The 16,036-nt window shown below is 39.4% G+C and overlaps 1 protein-coding gene across 7 annotated transcripts in view; it reads left to right on the forward strand.

Annotated features, from left to right (window-relative positions):
- Window positions 1-11,530, forward strand: part of LOC139162873 (zinc finger protein 665-like) — a 43,940-nt gene extending 32,410 nt beyond the window's left edge. For all 7 annotated transcript variants that reach the window (XM_070743745.1, XM_070743744.1, XM_070743753.1 and 4 more), the window contains 2 exons: window positions 5,501-5,630; window positions 8,902-11,530. In XM_070743745.1, coding sequence (XP_070599846.1) covers window positions 5,501-5,630; window positions 8,902-11,345 — 2,574 coding nt within the window. In that variant the 3' untranslated portion in view covers window positions 11,346-11,530. The remainder of the gene's footprint in view (window positions 1-5,500; window positions 5,631-8,901) is intronic.
- The last annotated feature ends 4,506 nt before the right edge of the window (window positions 11,531-16,036 follow it).

The raw sequence follows: 16,036 nt of genomic DNA on the forward strand, positions 1-16,036 counted from the left end.
GTATCCCATAAGTTCTGTGGAGTGGTATCTGAAGTTTTGTTGATTTCAAAAAATATTTTTAGTTCCTTTTCGATCCAATCCTTATATTTCTTGTCATTTAATATGTTTCTATTCATCCGCCAGTTGTTCTGTTTGTTATTCATTCTCATAGAAACCACTATTGGATTGTGATCGGCCCATGTATTAACGTCTATCTCTACCTCTCTTATTTGTTCTGCAACCATTTTTGGTGCCCATATCATATCTATTCTTGTCCAAATTTTATGGGGGTTGGAGTAGAAGGTATATTGCCTCTTATGGGGTGTCTTTCCCTCCAAATATCATTTAACAATAGTTCCGCTTTCATTTTTTGAAAAGTACTAGGTAGCAAATTCCTTCTTGTTTTTTTACTTTTTTTCCTTTTATTGTTACCTCCCCCCCCTGAATGGTCTAATTGTCTGTTCGCGATAGCATTAAAATCACCTATTATTAATACATTTTCAATAGCTAGGTCTATTATTGTTTGATGTAAATTTTTATAAAATGTCATTTGATCTTCATTAGGAGCATAGATAGAAACAACAGCTAGAGGTCTAGGTTCAATATCAACTTGTACAATCAATATTCTACCCTCATTATCCTTAAATATTTGTTTGGAATTTATAGAATTCTCAACATACATCACTACACCTCTTTTTTTTTGATCTGCTAATGCAGCATACATTTTTCCAATTTTGGGATTCAACAGTAATTTTTGGTTATTTTTTTTAATATGCACTTCTTGTAATATTGCAATTTGAGCATTTTGATTTCTAATTTTAGAAAAAAATTGTTTCCTTTTCCTTGGTTCATTAAGTCCATTGACGTTTACAGAAAAGATTTTTAGATCTTTACTTATTGTCATTTAGTAGATTTTTTGGTTTCTCGCTGAGGTTGAACTCTTCTGGCACCTTGGTCCTGCTCTATTACCTGAGCAGTAGCCCCCAGATCTTCTTCTTGCTGGGTTACTAATTTTTCCCCTGGTTGTTGTTGAACTGGTTGTTGTTCAACCACTTGTTGCTTATTTGTATAGTCAAAGCGGCTGATGCCACTATTTTCAAAAAAGTACATAGCTTGTTCTACATTTTCCAATTTGTATCTTGTAGAACGCCATGTCAGAGAAAGACCTTGTGGAATAAGCCAACGGTAAGTTATGTTTTCTTTGATCAAAATTCTAGTTAGAAAGTGGTAATCTCTTCTGCTTTCTCTGACGCTTCTTGGAACTTGTTTTAATATTTTTATTTCAACTCCTTGATGTTGGAGTTTGGCGTTTCTTGACCAATGGAGTATGTCATCTCGCAAAGCTTTTCTTGTGAATTTGATGTGTATCTCTCTTGGGAGGCTGTGGCGACAAATGTAACTATTCGAAGTTCTGTAAACTTCATCGATTTCTTTCAGTAGTGCTGTGGGATCCTGTTGAAGTATTCCTCCAATAGTTTCGGCCATAGTCATTTTTAAATCTTCATCTTTTTCCTCTTTTATATTCTGAAATCGTAGTCCATACGAAGCACGTTGCATCTCCAACTGAGTGATTGATTCATCATATCTTCTGTATCTTGCATCAGCTCTCCCTTCAAGGTAGTCCATTCTTTTTTCATTTTTGTCAGATTTCTCTTCAACTTTTTTAACTCGGTCATCACTTTCTTGTAGTGTTTGTTGGATCTCCTTTATCTGGTCTTTCATCTCTCCCATATCAACTTTCAATTGAGCCATCTCCATTTTAAATTCTGCCAGGTCTGCTTTTATAGCTTCTCTTTGTTGTGTTGCATCCTCTTTTATAGCCTCTCTTTGTTGGGTAGCATCTTCTTGAGATTTAAACATAAAGTCCTTCAAAGTATTTAAAGTTTCTTGCAGTGTTGCAAAATTAGGCTGCATTGTTTTGTCTTTGTCTTTATCCTTGGTAGTCATAGTTAGCACCTGGTGCGACGGGGAAGGATGTGGTGACCCTTGTGGAGAGGGAATTGTTGCTGTAGTTTGTTTTTTAACCGTTTTAACAAAGGTTGAGGTACTTGACATTGTCAAATTTGAATCCACTGTTTAAAATTTAGATTAGTTTTCAATTTATATGTAGTAAAAGGAAAAGAATTCCTATAAATTCCAAATCTGTTCAGTCTATTTTGTTAACAATTTCCCTTGAAATGTGACTATATATACCAATTCAATTACCAACAAAATTCAAAGTATGTTGTTATTTATAAAACTTTAAATATGCAATGCCAAAAGGAGCAGGTGTAAAACTTTTTTTTTTTTTAAATAAGAGAAAAGTAAGAATTAAAAATAAGTAGTCTGGTAGGAGGGCAAGATAAATAAAAGAAAGGAAAAATATTAGCTATTCATAAAAAATAAAAGAGAGCATAGAAAAGGAAAATTATGGAAAAAGAAAAGGAGAGGGAGAGGGGAGAGAAGAGAAAATTAGTAAAAGAAGTGGGGAAAATTGTTAGAAACATAGAAACATAGAAGACTGACGGCAGAAAAAGACCTCTTGGTCCATCTAGTCTGCCCTTTTACTATTTCCTGTATTTTATCTTAGGATGGATATATGTTTATCCCAGGCATGTTTAAATTCAGTTACTGTGGATTTCCCAACCACGTCTGCTGGAAGTTTGTTCCAAGGATCTACTACTCTTTCAGTAAAATAATATTTTCTCATGTTGCCTTTGATCTTTCCCCCAACTAACTTCAGATTGTGTCCCCTTGTTCTTGTGTTCACTTTCCTGTTAAAAACACTTCCCTCCTGAACCCTATTTAACCCTTTAACATATTTAAATGTTTCGATCATGTCCCCCCTTTTCCTTCTGTCTTCCAGACTATACAGATTGAGTTCATTCAGTCTTTCCTGATACATTTTATACTTAAGACCTTCCACCATTCTTGTAGCCCGTCTTTGGACCCGTTCAATTTTGTCAATATCTTTTTGTAGGTGAGGTCTCCAGAACTGAACACAGTACTCCAAATGTGGTCTCACCAGCGCTCTATATAAGGGGATCACAATCTCCCTCTTCCTGCTTGTTATACCCCTAGCTATGCAGCCAAGCATCCTACTTGCCTTTCCTACCGCCCGACCACACTGTTCACCCATTTTGAGACTGTCAGAAATCACTACCCCTAAATCCTTCTCTTCTGAAGTTTTTGCTAACACAGAACTGCCAATGAAATACTCAGATTTAGGATTCCTTTTCCCCAAGTGCATTATTTTACATTTGGAAACATTAAACTGCAGTTTCCATTGCTTTGACCATTTATCTAGTAACGCTAAATCATTTACCATATTACAGACCCCTCCAGGAATATCAACCCTATTGCACACTTTAGAGTCATCGGCAAATAGGCAAACCTTCCCTACCAAACCTTCCCCTATGTCACTCACAAACATATTAAAAAGAATAGGACCCAGAACAGACCCTTGTGGCACACCGCTTGTAACCTGACTCTGCTCAGAATACTCGCCATTAACAATAACTCTCTGATGTCTATGCTTCAGCCAGCTTGAAATCCACTGAACTATCCAGGGATTAAGTCCAATCTTCACTAATTTATCTATCAGCTCTTTATGTGGAACCGTATCAAAGGCTTTGCTGAAGTCCAGATAGGCAATATCCACGGCACCACCTTGATCCAACACCTTTGTGACATAGTCAAAGAACTCAATGAGATTAGTCTGACACGATTTGCCTTCAGTAAAGCCATGCTGATTTGGGTCCAATAAGTTATTGTTTTTTAGATGCTGATTTATCCTCTTTTTGAGTAGAGTCTCCATCATTTTAACTACAACTGATGTCAAGCTAACTGGCCTGTAGTTACCAGCTTCATCTCTACTGCCCTTCTTGTGGATAGGCACAACACTGGCCATTCTCCAATCCTCAGGAACATCTCCTGTTAACAGGAATTTGTTAAACAAATCAGTCAGGGGGGTAGCAATGACAGATCTGAGTTCTTTAAGAACTCTGGGGTGGATGCCATCTGGACCCATTGCCTTATTTATCTTTAATCTTTCAAGTTCTTCTAAGACATCGGCTTCTAAGATCACTGGAGCTGAATCCGTACAGCTGGAAGCAATGCTATATCCCTCTATAGTATTATTATTATTTTGTAAGGTGTCTTTTGAGAAAACTGAACAGAAGTAGCTATTGAAATGGTCTTTACTCTAGGGGAGAGAAAAAAAAGGGGGTGATATTTTAATTCAGCTAGTTAAAATAGAGCAGGGAACCAAGGTTTATTAACAATGCATATGCTTCAAATCAGGTTTCTTTTAAAAATAGCAGTGCACAGAAGAAAAGAGAAAGAGAAGAATCAAAGAGAGATCAGGAAAAAAAATGAATAATTATTCAAAAAACACAATATCAGTATTATATACTTATATTCTTCTTATAGGTCCAGTAGTTGTGCTGAAGAGTAAGGGATGTAAATCCAAGTATCGAAGAGTAAAGTTATGTTTAATTCCAATTTCAAGTTCAAAGGGAAAGTCAAATTAGTAGTTTTCTTGTGCTTAAAATAAAGTCAGTTTATTTTCCAAGTTCAAAACAGAAGCAGAGAAGCAAATCCCAAGATGGAGTCAGGTTAAAATTCGTACAGCAAGGCAGATGTTAAAAAGTTCTCAGCAAATAATCCAAAAACAGTCAGCAAATAATCCAAAGACGCTCAGCAAGTAATCCAAATAGGTTAATCCAGGAGTAAATAATCCAAAGGAAAGGTTGAATAGCTAGTGTTTCAGTTCCTTCTATTTTCCATTTATTTTCTAATTATTGGGTTATTTCATTGTTGTGAAAAAAGACAACAAGATGAGAAAAAAGGCAGCAAGACTATGTTCCTCCGCTATCAGAATTTAAGCCCGGAACACTATATTTTTAGCGATCTATCAAAAACAAATTCTAATCATCATTACAAATTTCCTTTAGCAATTTAAATTGTCTAAATAGTCATATCAAATTTGAATTATTTTATTAATCCATAAAGTAAAAAATATATATTTTTAAGTTCCAAAGTTCAAGTTCAAGATGGAAAAAATGAAAGTGAGAAAATTAGATCCGGCTGTTATTTGTGAAAGGAAAAAACTTTCACCTTCGCCTTATTAAAAAGGAAAAAACTTTCACTTAGAACTTTCACAGCGATCAAGTCTTCTGGTTTTAAACATGAAACAAAAAGAGGTTTTTCTTTTACCTTAGGTCCTTTCTCTGGTGTATTCTTTTTCGGTCAGATTAGTTATAATACTTTCACTTCTTGAGCTTTTCCTTGCTTCCCACTGGGTGAGGGGAGAAAGTGCTGGCCGATCCTTCTAAGGAAGGAAGATCGGTTCTTCCGTCTCCGAAGCTGCGGGGCGATAGCGACCTTCGGAGGGGGTAGAAGGGATCTCAGGGCAGAGCACTGCCAAAGAGATCCCGCTGCGATCTCCTCCAGACCGGAAGTCCTTCTATCCTCTTGTCTAAATCATTGATGATGATAAACAAATCTTGCAAATCCCTCTGTTCTTTTTTTCCATGTTCAGGAGGGTCTTGTGTCCTTCGAGGAGGTGGCTGTGTCTTTCTCTGAGGAGGAATGGTCTCTGTTGGATCCTGACCAGAAATCGCTGCACTTGGAAGTCATGCTGGAAAACCATAGGAACGTGGTCTCTCTGGGTAAGAGTTTTCTAGTCCCAGTCAAGAAGACAGCTTATAGTTATTTTTTATTTAAAAATCACTAATCAGATATCATTTCTTGGGAGGGAGAAGGTGTGGATGCTGTCAAAGTCCCTAGTGAAGACAATGTCCTCAAAAGGGGCTAAGAGCAACCCAGCCGTGTGGGGTCACTCACGAACGCGAATCCTAGAAAGAAAACCTGGACACATTCTCTCTCTGGGTCAAGTGACATGGTGTAGAGCCATGTACCCCTTTTTATTTGGGAACATAAGGAAATGGGGATAATTACATATGCATGTCAAATGATACATCCAATAACATAACTTCAAACGTATCTTTTGAGTTCTTCCTTTTCCCATCGATATCAAGAAATAATTTCCTGGAAAACTCTCCCCAAGAGCAGATGTTCCTCACACCTAATTTCTCTCCCTTATCTCACTAATCTTTCTTAATCACCCTGTCCTCCTGTTGTATGCTTCAGGCAATGTAAATCCCCCCCTTTGATCCTATAACGTCCTATCCAGAGTGGTGAAAACTTGTTTACTGTGAGATGTTTATTTGAGCCCTTTTGTTTCCCTGTTGTAATTGCCAGGAATGCAGATTAGGCAAGTTAGTGCCCTCCTGTCCTGGATATAGAATCAGGGTAAGCAGAGTATTTTTATGCTAGTGGTCCAGATATATAATTATAATACAATCCTATTCTAACATATTTCATGCTATACTGCAACAAGAAGGAAAGGATCTGGCCTTCTCGTATACCAGAAAGAGTCAATGTCTCTTTGCTTAGATGCTTTCTGTACCATTTCTTCTCTGCATTTTTCCATTTCTATTTGAATTTTTTTTGTGGAGGCTGAAAAGAAACAGGTGAGCTTTTACGTGTCCTCTGGAGGTCATGTGAGAGGAATGTATTGTCATTTGTCCTCTGAAAACTCCAAAATTGTGTGAGAACAGAGCTTTCACACTCAGGCTACGGAAGAGCATTCTCCCAATCCAGTTCAAGAACAAAGCCCTTATGCAATATCATTGAGAGCCTCCTAGAGTTCATGTAATCTCCGAGTTATGACAGTTTACTAAGTGACCATTCCAAGTTATTACTTAGCCACTCCCAAGTACCTGAGACTTTGTCCCGAAAATACGAATGTTGCAGCATTACACAATTACAAATGACAGCAAAGACACTTGCAACATTCACCCTACCTGCTACCCCACTCCACCCCGCAGGGATGTATAGTATTTTTCAGACTATAAGAAACAATTCCCCCCAAAAAAATATTTATTATTATTATTATTATTATTATTATTATTATTATTATTATTATTATTATTATTTATTAGATTTGTATGCCGCCCCTCTCCGTAAATCCCTGCCTTGATTTGAAATAAACTTTTATAAATTTACCTGGCCTCCACGTATCCCGTTTTTGCCCTTCCTCGATGTAGAGGAGGCTGAAAACTGGACACACAGGGAGTTTGGCAGGTCGAAACAGGCCCATTTTTGGCCTGCAGAGTGTTTCTGGATGCCAGGGAGGGCAAAAATGGGATGCACGGAGGCCAAAAACTATTTTTTTTCTTGTTTCCCTTCTCTAAAACTAGGTATGTCTTACAATCCGAAAATACGGTAGCTTACGACGATGTGGCGAGGTGTCCTTTCCGTTGCCTACCTCAATGCATTTGCAGAAAAAGGAGGCTTAAAGTAGTGAGAGATACATGAGGTATCTGGGAAATCTACCACTAGTGATCTGATGTGATCTTGCATTAAAGTACATTAGGCCTCTGTTTTGTGCAAACTGACACACCTGTACCAGATCCGGTCAATGAGACTTTGTAAGCTGATGTGACATTGGGCAGTAAAATAGCCATTTTTGAAGTGTGTCCCGTCCCCCCAACCTTTCCAGTCTCAGCACGAATAGCATTTACAAGTCAATGGGAGGGATTTTGCTCCAAATTCTCATAGCTGGGATCAAGGACTAGAGTGAGCGGGGGTCCTGCCTGTCAGATGGACACCATGGAACAGCTGCTCCAAGGTTCACCGGAGAAGAAGGAGCTTGTTGCAAAATTGTTTCTCACAGGTCTCTGCTGAAATTAACCAACCCCAGTATTAAGTATTCTCCTAATTCCTCCATGGATGTTTCTCCTGAATATTATGAAATTCAGTGGTGTATAGTCTGGAGGACAGAAGGGAAAGGGGAGGCATGATCGAAACATTTAAATATGTTAAAGGGTTAAATAAGGTTCAGGAGGGAAGTGTTTTCAATAGGAAAGTGAACACAAGAACCAGGGGACACAATCTGAAGTTAGTTGGGAGAAAGATCAGAAGCAACGTGAGAAAATATTATTTTACTGAAAGAGTAGTAGATCCTTGGAACAAACTTCCAGCAGACGTGGTCGGTAAATCCACAGTAACTGAATTTAAACATGCCTGGAATAAACATATATCCATTGTAAGATAAAATACAGGAAATAGTATAAGGGCAGACTAGATGGACCATGAGGTCTTTCTGTTATTCCATTCTATTTCTTAACTCAGAACTGAGTCTCTGTGAAATTTGCATACGCAGTGGTACCTAAGAACGCCTCTACTTAAGACTTCAACAGAGTGTTCAAGATTATTTTGCCTTCTCTTAAGAACCATTTTCTACTTAAGAACCAGAGCCCGGTAAAATTTCCCAGGAAATTTTAGAGTGGCACAAAAACCCAGTCAGTTTCCTGCCGTTCCCCCTGGGTTTCTCTCTCTGGTGCAGTGTACGGGAGGCAGCCTCTCACCAGGTGTATGGGAGGCGCATGCTCCTCCTCGCCACTTCAGAGTCCCTCTTTTTTAAAAAAAAAAAAAGTTTTGGATTCCCCTCACCTCACCTTCCTTCAGCAGCGACTGACCTCCTCCTCCTCCTCCCACCCAAATTCTGAGCTTTTATTACTTTCCTAATGGGTTTGCATACATTATTTGCATTTACATTGATTCCTATGGGAAAATTGCTTCTGCTTACAAACTTTTCTACTTAAGATCCTGATCACGGAACGAATTAAGTTCTTAAGTAGAGGTACCACTGTATATAGATAATTGTAAAGAATGAGATGTTTTCTAGATAGTTTCAAAACTTTGATGATTCATGAATATAGAAATCATCATGTCTATATCACACCTCTGTAAGCATGCAAACGTACAACCTAGTGGAATTTCGGAGAAATCCATAAGGAAATCCACTTGACTTTCTACACTTTGATCTTTTTCTCTAACCTTGTTACCATTTTTTATTTCCCTTTCGCTTTGAAGGTAATAATGGGCAGGAGAATCAAGATTCCTGTGAACTGTTCCAAGTGATCGATACTAAAGAGGGAATGGAGAATTTTGGAATTGGAATGGAAGTCAAAAGCCCTGAGAGAAACCAGTCAAAGAATTGGAATCAGGAAAGCTCATCCTCCACTGATGCTCCGATGCAAGACTTTCTCCCACAACAAGTTAAAATAAGGGGGAAATATATTGGGAAAAGTGTGAAGCTAAACAAAGCTGAAGTACAAGTAAATGAACAGTGTGGAAAGACCTTTGCTCAAAGAGGCAATCTTATTTCCCATAAGATGATCCACACAGGGGAGAAGCCATATAAATGCATGGAATGTGGAAAGATCTTTGCTCTGAGCAGTAGACTTACTATCCACAAAAAGCTCCACACAAAAGAGAAACAATTTAAATGCATCAAATGTGGAAAATATTTCAGAAGAAATGAGCAACTTATTGTTCATAACAGGATCCACACAGGAGAGAAACTTTATAAATGCATGGAGTGTGGAAAGACCTTTGCTCAAAGATGTAATCTTACTTCCCATAAGTTGATTCACACAGGAGAGAAACCTTATAAATGCATGGAGTGTGGAAAGACCTTTGCTCAGAACAGTGCACTTACTTATCATAATACACTCCACACAGGGGAGAAGCCATATAAATGCCTGGAATGTGGAAAGACATTTACTAGTGTCAGTGGACTTAGAAGACACAAAAAGATCCACTCAGGAGAGAAGTCATTTAAGTGCATGGAATGTGGAAAGACCTTTGCTCATAGATGTGATCTTATTTCCCATAAAAGAAGCCACACGGGGGAGAAGCCATATAAATGCATAGTGTGTGGAAAGACCTTTGCTTATAGAAGTTCACTTATTTCCCATAAAATGACCCACACAGGGGAGAAGCCTTATAAATGCATGGAGTGTGGAAAGACCTTTGGTCGAAGAGCTCATCTTACTTACCATAAAATGACCCACACAGGGGAGAAACCATATAAATGCATGGCGTGTGGAAAGACCTTTGCTCGAAGCAGTGCACTTACTTCCCATAAGTGGGTCCACACAGGGGAGAAGCCGTATAAATGCATGGAGTGTGGAAAGACCTTTGCTCTGAGCAGTAGACTTACTATCCACAAAATTATCCACATGAGGAAAAAGCCATTTAAGTGCATGGATTGTGGAAAGACATTTACTAATGGAAGCGGACTTAGAAAACACAAAACGATCCACACGGGAGAGAAGCCTTATAAATGCATGGAGTGTGGAAAGACCTTTGCTCAAAGAGCTCATCTTATTTCCCATAAAATGATCCACACAGGTGAGAAGCCTTATAAATCCATGGGGTGTGGAAAGACCTTTAGTCAAAGATGTAATCTTATTTCCCATAAGTTGATTCACACAGGAGAGAAACCTTATAAATGCATGGAGTGTGGAAAGACCTTTGCTCAAAGAGCTCATCTTACTTTCCATAAAATGATCCACACAGGTGAGAAGCCTTATAAATGCATAGAGTGTGGAAAGACCTTTGCTCAAAGATGTAATCTTACTTCCCATAAGTTGATTCACTCAGGAGAGAAACCTTATAAATGCATGGAGTGTGGAAAGACCTTTAGTCAAAGATGTAATCTTACTTCCCATAAGTTGATTCACACAGGAGAGAAACCTTATAAATGCATGGAGTGTGGAAAGACCTTTGCTCAAAGAGCTCATCTTACTTCCCATAAAATGATCCACACAGGTGAGAAGCCTTATAAATGCATGGAGTGTGGAAAGACCTTTGGTCAAAGATGTAATCTTACTTCCCATAAGTTGATTCACTCAGGAGAGAAACCTTATAAATGCATGGAGTGTGGAAAGACCTTTGCTTATAGAAGTTCACTTATTTCCCATAAAATGACCCACACAGGGGAGAAGCCTTATAAATGCATGGAGTGTGGAAAGACCTTTGGTCGAAGAGCTCATCTTACTTCCCATAAAATGACCCACACAGGGGAGAAGCCTTATAAATGCATGGAGTGTGGAAAGTCCTTTAGTCAAAGATATAATCTTACTTCCCATAAGTTGATTCACACAGGAGAGAAACCTTATAAATGCATGGAGTGTGGAAAGACCTTTGCTCACAGCACTACACTTAGTTCCCATAATACACTCCACACAGGGGAGAAACCACATAAATGCCTGGAATGTGGACAGACATTTACTAGTGTCAGTGGACTTAGAGGACACAAAAAGATCCACTCAGGAGAGAAGCCATTTAAGTGCATGGAGTGTGGAAAGACCTTTGCTCAAAAACCGAATCTTACGTCCCATAAGAAGGTCCACACAGATGAGAAGCCATATAAATGCATAGAGTGCGGCAAGACCTTTGCTCAGAATAGATATCTATCGTCTCATAAAAGAATCCACGCGCAGGAGAAACTGTATAGCAATTCCACTTAGATTTATGTACTATTCCACAATGCTTTCCCACTTTTTCTCTGAGCAGTTTACAAAGTCATCATATTGTCCCTAGCAATCTGGGTCCTCATTTTAGCCACCTCAGGGGGATGAAAAGCTGAATAAACTACTAAAAGTAATCTATACAAGTTGAAGATGTTTTCAATAAAATGCCAAATTGAAGCTTTTCAATTTTCTTTTATTTAAAAAATGCTCCATCCCTTTTCTTGCTGAAATATTTTTTTCTCATCTAGAATTTACATTTCTTGTTCACACAAATAGTCACAAATTGTTTCACTTTGTACAGCTACTGCCTTTTTTAAAGCTAGTCCATAAAGATTCTTAATGTTCTTAGATGCAAATGGACTTATTATGAAAAACAAAACAAACCCGCATTGGAAATTTATTATTATTATTATTATTATTATTAACATAGAAGACTGATGGCAGAAAAAGACCTCATGATCCATCTAGTCTGCCCTTATACCATTTTCTGTATTTTATCTTGGGATGGATATATGTTTATCCCAGGCATGTTTAAATTCAGTTACTGTGGATTTATCTACCATGTCTCCTGGAAGTTTGCTCCAAGGATCTACTACTCTTTCAGTTAAATAATATTTTCTCATGTTGCTTTTGATCTTTCCCCCAACTAACTTCAGATTGTGTCCCCTTGTTCTTGTGTTCACTTTCCTATTAAAAACACTTCCCACCTGAACCTTATTTAACCCTTTAACATATTTAAATGTTTCCATCATGTCCCCCCTTTTCCTTCTGTCCTCCAGACTATACAAATTGAGTTCATTAAGTCTTTCCTGATACGTTTTATTCTTAAGACCTTCCACCATTCTTGTAGCCCATCTTTGGACCCGTTAAATTTTGTCAATATCTTTGTAGGTGAGGTCTCCAGAACTGAACACAGTATAATTCCAAATGTCTCACCAGCGCTCTATATAGCGGGATCACAATCTCCCACTTCCTGCTTGTTATACCTCTAGCTATGCAGCCAAGCATCCTACTTGCTTTTCTTACCGCCCGACCACACTGCTCACTATAATAAGCTGAGGCCTTGGTGGGAACAAGAACCTTTATTTTGATTAGCATGCCAGAGGAGGCAGGTACAGGCTTAACAATTAACACAGTGTACAGCCTTTTATACTGCGGGCTGGCTGAGGTAGAAACCAATCCACAACAAGTAACTTTCCCGCTTAACATTGTATCTGGATATACGCGTCCAATCAGCACCCTGGATAGAGATACCAATCCGTACGTCTCTAAGCAGCCGGCTGTTGTCAAGCAGACACTTCACTCACCCATTTTACTCTCTCCCCCCCCCCCCCCACCTGGGCTCTTCCCCGGATCCCAGCCGCCTTCTCGGAATCCCTGCTTCCCCCTGCAGAGAGAGGGGGGCTGGGGAACATAGGACTCGGGAAGAGCCCGCCCCCCTCACCTTGGGAACGTCTGGATGTCCCACTGCAAGACTTTCCCCGCAGCCTCTCAGTCTCCGCCTAACCCAGGGCCACAGGGGTTGCGAGCCAATCGAAAATCCTAGAGCGGCAACCGTTTGTGATGTCATTTTCCTCGTCACCTCCTACGGGCAGCCAGCTGTGACATTCGCCCTCCAGTGGGCCAATGGAGAAGCGCCGGGAGTTCCCTTGCCTTTGCGGAAGGCGCCCCTTTGTGGAACGGTTCTGAGGAGAAGGACGAGGCGGGGATGATGGGCTTCAGAGTAGGAGGAAAGGCCTGTCGCAATGCCTCCCCACTCAAGAAAGGCTTTGGCGTCTCCAGAGGCGATGCTTTCTCCATCTTCCTCTCCAGGAACCGTCTGTGGAGACGGAGAGAAATCTCTCTGGAGGATTTGAATCCGCCTCCGTCAAGAACAGCCGCCCTGAAGGCTGCGAGGTGATTGGAGGAGGCCAAATCCTGTCAGAAACGGCCGGAACCCAGCAAACTCCGGCCTGAAGGGGAAGAAGAGGGGAGACAGGCAGGGAAGCCACAACTAGGAAAATGATTGGTTTTTTAATTGATTTGCCTTTTATTTCTTTAATTTCTTTAATTCAGTACATCCATCTGCCTTTCTCAAATGATTCGTCTCCGGTGCCCGCGGAAAGAGCTGTGGAGAAAGAAGAAAAGGAGGAAAAGCTTGAAACCTGAATATTCCAGAACTTTTACCTCACAACGAGGCTCCTTTATTGGGAAGCGAAGGGAGGTGGGAAATGGCGTCTCATCTCTGGCTGAAGAAAAGGCGGAATTGCAAAACTCAGAAAGGGAAAATAAATCTGAAGTATGAGGAAGGGGGGAAAAACATTTTCACGTAGGGATTGACGGGAAAATTTGCCTCAGGAGACGCCACTGGCAGAAGATTGACTGGCTCATCTCCTGAGCCAGCGGATCTTTATTTTTATTATTTATTTATTTATTTATTTATTTTGTCCAATACACAATGAGGGTTTTAGTGGGTACATTGAACGGGTCCAAAGACGGGCTGCAAGAATGGTGCAAGGTCTTAAGCATAATGGAAAGACTTAAAAAGAGGATAAATCAGCACCTAAAAAACAATAACTTATTGGACCCAAATCAGTATGGCTTTACTGAAGGCAAATCATGTCAGACTAATCTCATTGATTTCTTTGACTATGTCACAAAGGTGTTGGATCAAGGTGGTGCCGTGGATATTGCCTACCTGGACTTCAGCAAAGCCTTTGATACGGTTCCACATAAAGAGCTGATAGATAAATTAGTGAAGATTGGACTTAATCCCTGGATAGTTCAGTGGATTTCAAGCTGGCTGAAGCATAGACATCAGAGAGTTATTGTTAACGGCGAGTATTCTGAGCAGAGTCAGGTTACAAGCGGTGTGCCACAAGGGTCTGTTCTGGGTCCTATTCTTTTTAATATGTTTGTGAGTGACATAGGGGAAGGTTTGGTAGGGAAGGTTTGCCTATTTGCCGATGACTCCAAAGTGTGCAATAGGGTTGATATTCCTGGAGGCGTCTGTAATATGGTAAATGATTTAGCTTTACTAGATAAATGGTCAAAGCAATGGAAACTGCAGTTTAATGTTTCCAAATGTAAAATAATGCACTTGGGGAAAAGGAATCCTCAATCTGAGTATTATATTGGCAGTTCTGTGTTAGCAAATACTTCAGAAGAAAAGGATTTAGGGGTAGTGATTTCTGACAGTCTCAAAATGGGTGAAAAGTGCAGTCGGGCGGTAGGAAAAGTAAGTAGGATGCTTGGCTGCATAGCTAGAGGTATAACAAGCAGGAAGAGGGAGATTATGATCCCGCTATATAGAATGCTGGTGAGACCACATTTGGAATACTGTGTTCAGTTCTGGAGATCTCACCTACAAAAAGATATTGACAAAATTGAATGGGTCCAAAGACGGGCTACAAGAATGGTGGAAGGTCTTAAACATAAAACGTATCAGGAAAGACTTAATGAACTCTGTATAGTCTGGAGGACAGAAGGAAAAGGAGGGACATGATTGAAACATTTAAATATATTAAAGGGTTAAATAAGGTCCAGGAGGGAAGTGTTTTTAATACGAAAGTGAACACAAGAACAAGGGGACACAATCTGAAGTTAGTTGGGGGAAAGATCAAAAGCAACATGAGAAAATATTATTTTACTGAAAGAGTAGTAGATCCTTGGAATAAACTTCCAGAAGACATGGCAGATAAATCCACATTAACTGAATTTAAACATACCTGGGATAAACATATATCCATCCTAAGATAAAATACAGAAATAGTATAAGGGCAGACTAGATGGACCATGAGGTCTTTTTCTGCCGTCAGATTTCTATGTTTCTATGTTTAATGAACTCAACCTGTATAGTCTGGAGGACAGAAGGAAAAGGGGGAACATGATGGAAACATTTAAATATGTTAAAGGGTTAAATAAGGTCCAGGAGGGAAGTGTTTTTAACAGGAAAATGAACACAAGAACAAGGGGACACAATCTGAAGTTAGTTGGGGGAAAGATCAAAAGCAACATGAGAAAATATTATTTTACTGAAAGAGTAGTAGATCCTTGGAACAAACTTCCAGCAGACGTGGTTGGTAAATCCACAGTAACTGAACTTAAACATGCCTGGGATAAACATATATCCATCCTAAGATAAAATACAGAAAATAGTATAAGGGCAGACTAGATGGACCATGAGGTCTTTTTCTGCCGTCAGACTTCTATGTTTCTATATATCTATATACACATAGGAAAATACATGATGGTTATAGAGATACTCATAGTAAAATATATCTAAGAAATAATAGAAGATATAGTAATAGAACATATCGATGAAATAATAGAAGAAGAGATATAGGAATAGAAGAAAGGTATAGAAGATATAGGAGACAATAGGACAGGGGACAGAAGGCACTCTAGTGCACTTGTACTCACCCCTTACTGACCTCTTAGGAATCTGGATAGATCAACCGTAGATAATCTAAGAGTAAAGTGTTGGGGGTTTGGGGATGACACTATGGAGTCCGGTAATGAGTTCCACGCTTCGACAACTCGGTTACTGAAGTCATATTTTTTACAGTCAAGTTTGGAGCGGTTAATATTAAGTTTACATCTGTTGTGTGCTCTTGTGTTGTTGTGGTTGAAGCTGAAGTAGTCACCAACAGGCAGGACGTTGCAGCATATGATCTTGTGGGCAATACTTAGATCTTGTTTAAGGCGTC

This window comes from Erythrolamprus reginae, chromosome 2 (assembly GCF_031021105.1).
Source record: "Erythrolamprus reginae isolate rEryReg1 chromosome 2, rEryReg1.hap1, whole genome shotgun sequence".
NCBI classification, from domain to species: domain Eukaryota; kingdom Metazoa; phylum Chordata; class Lepidosauria; order Squamata; family Dipsadidae; genus Erythrolamprus; species Erythrolamprus reginae.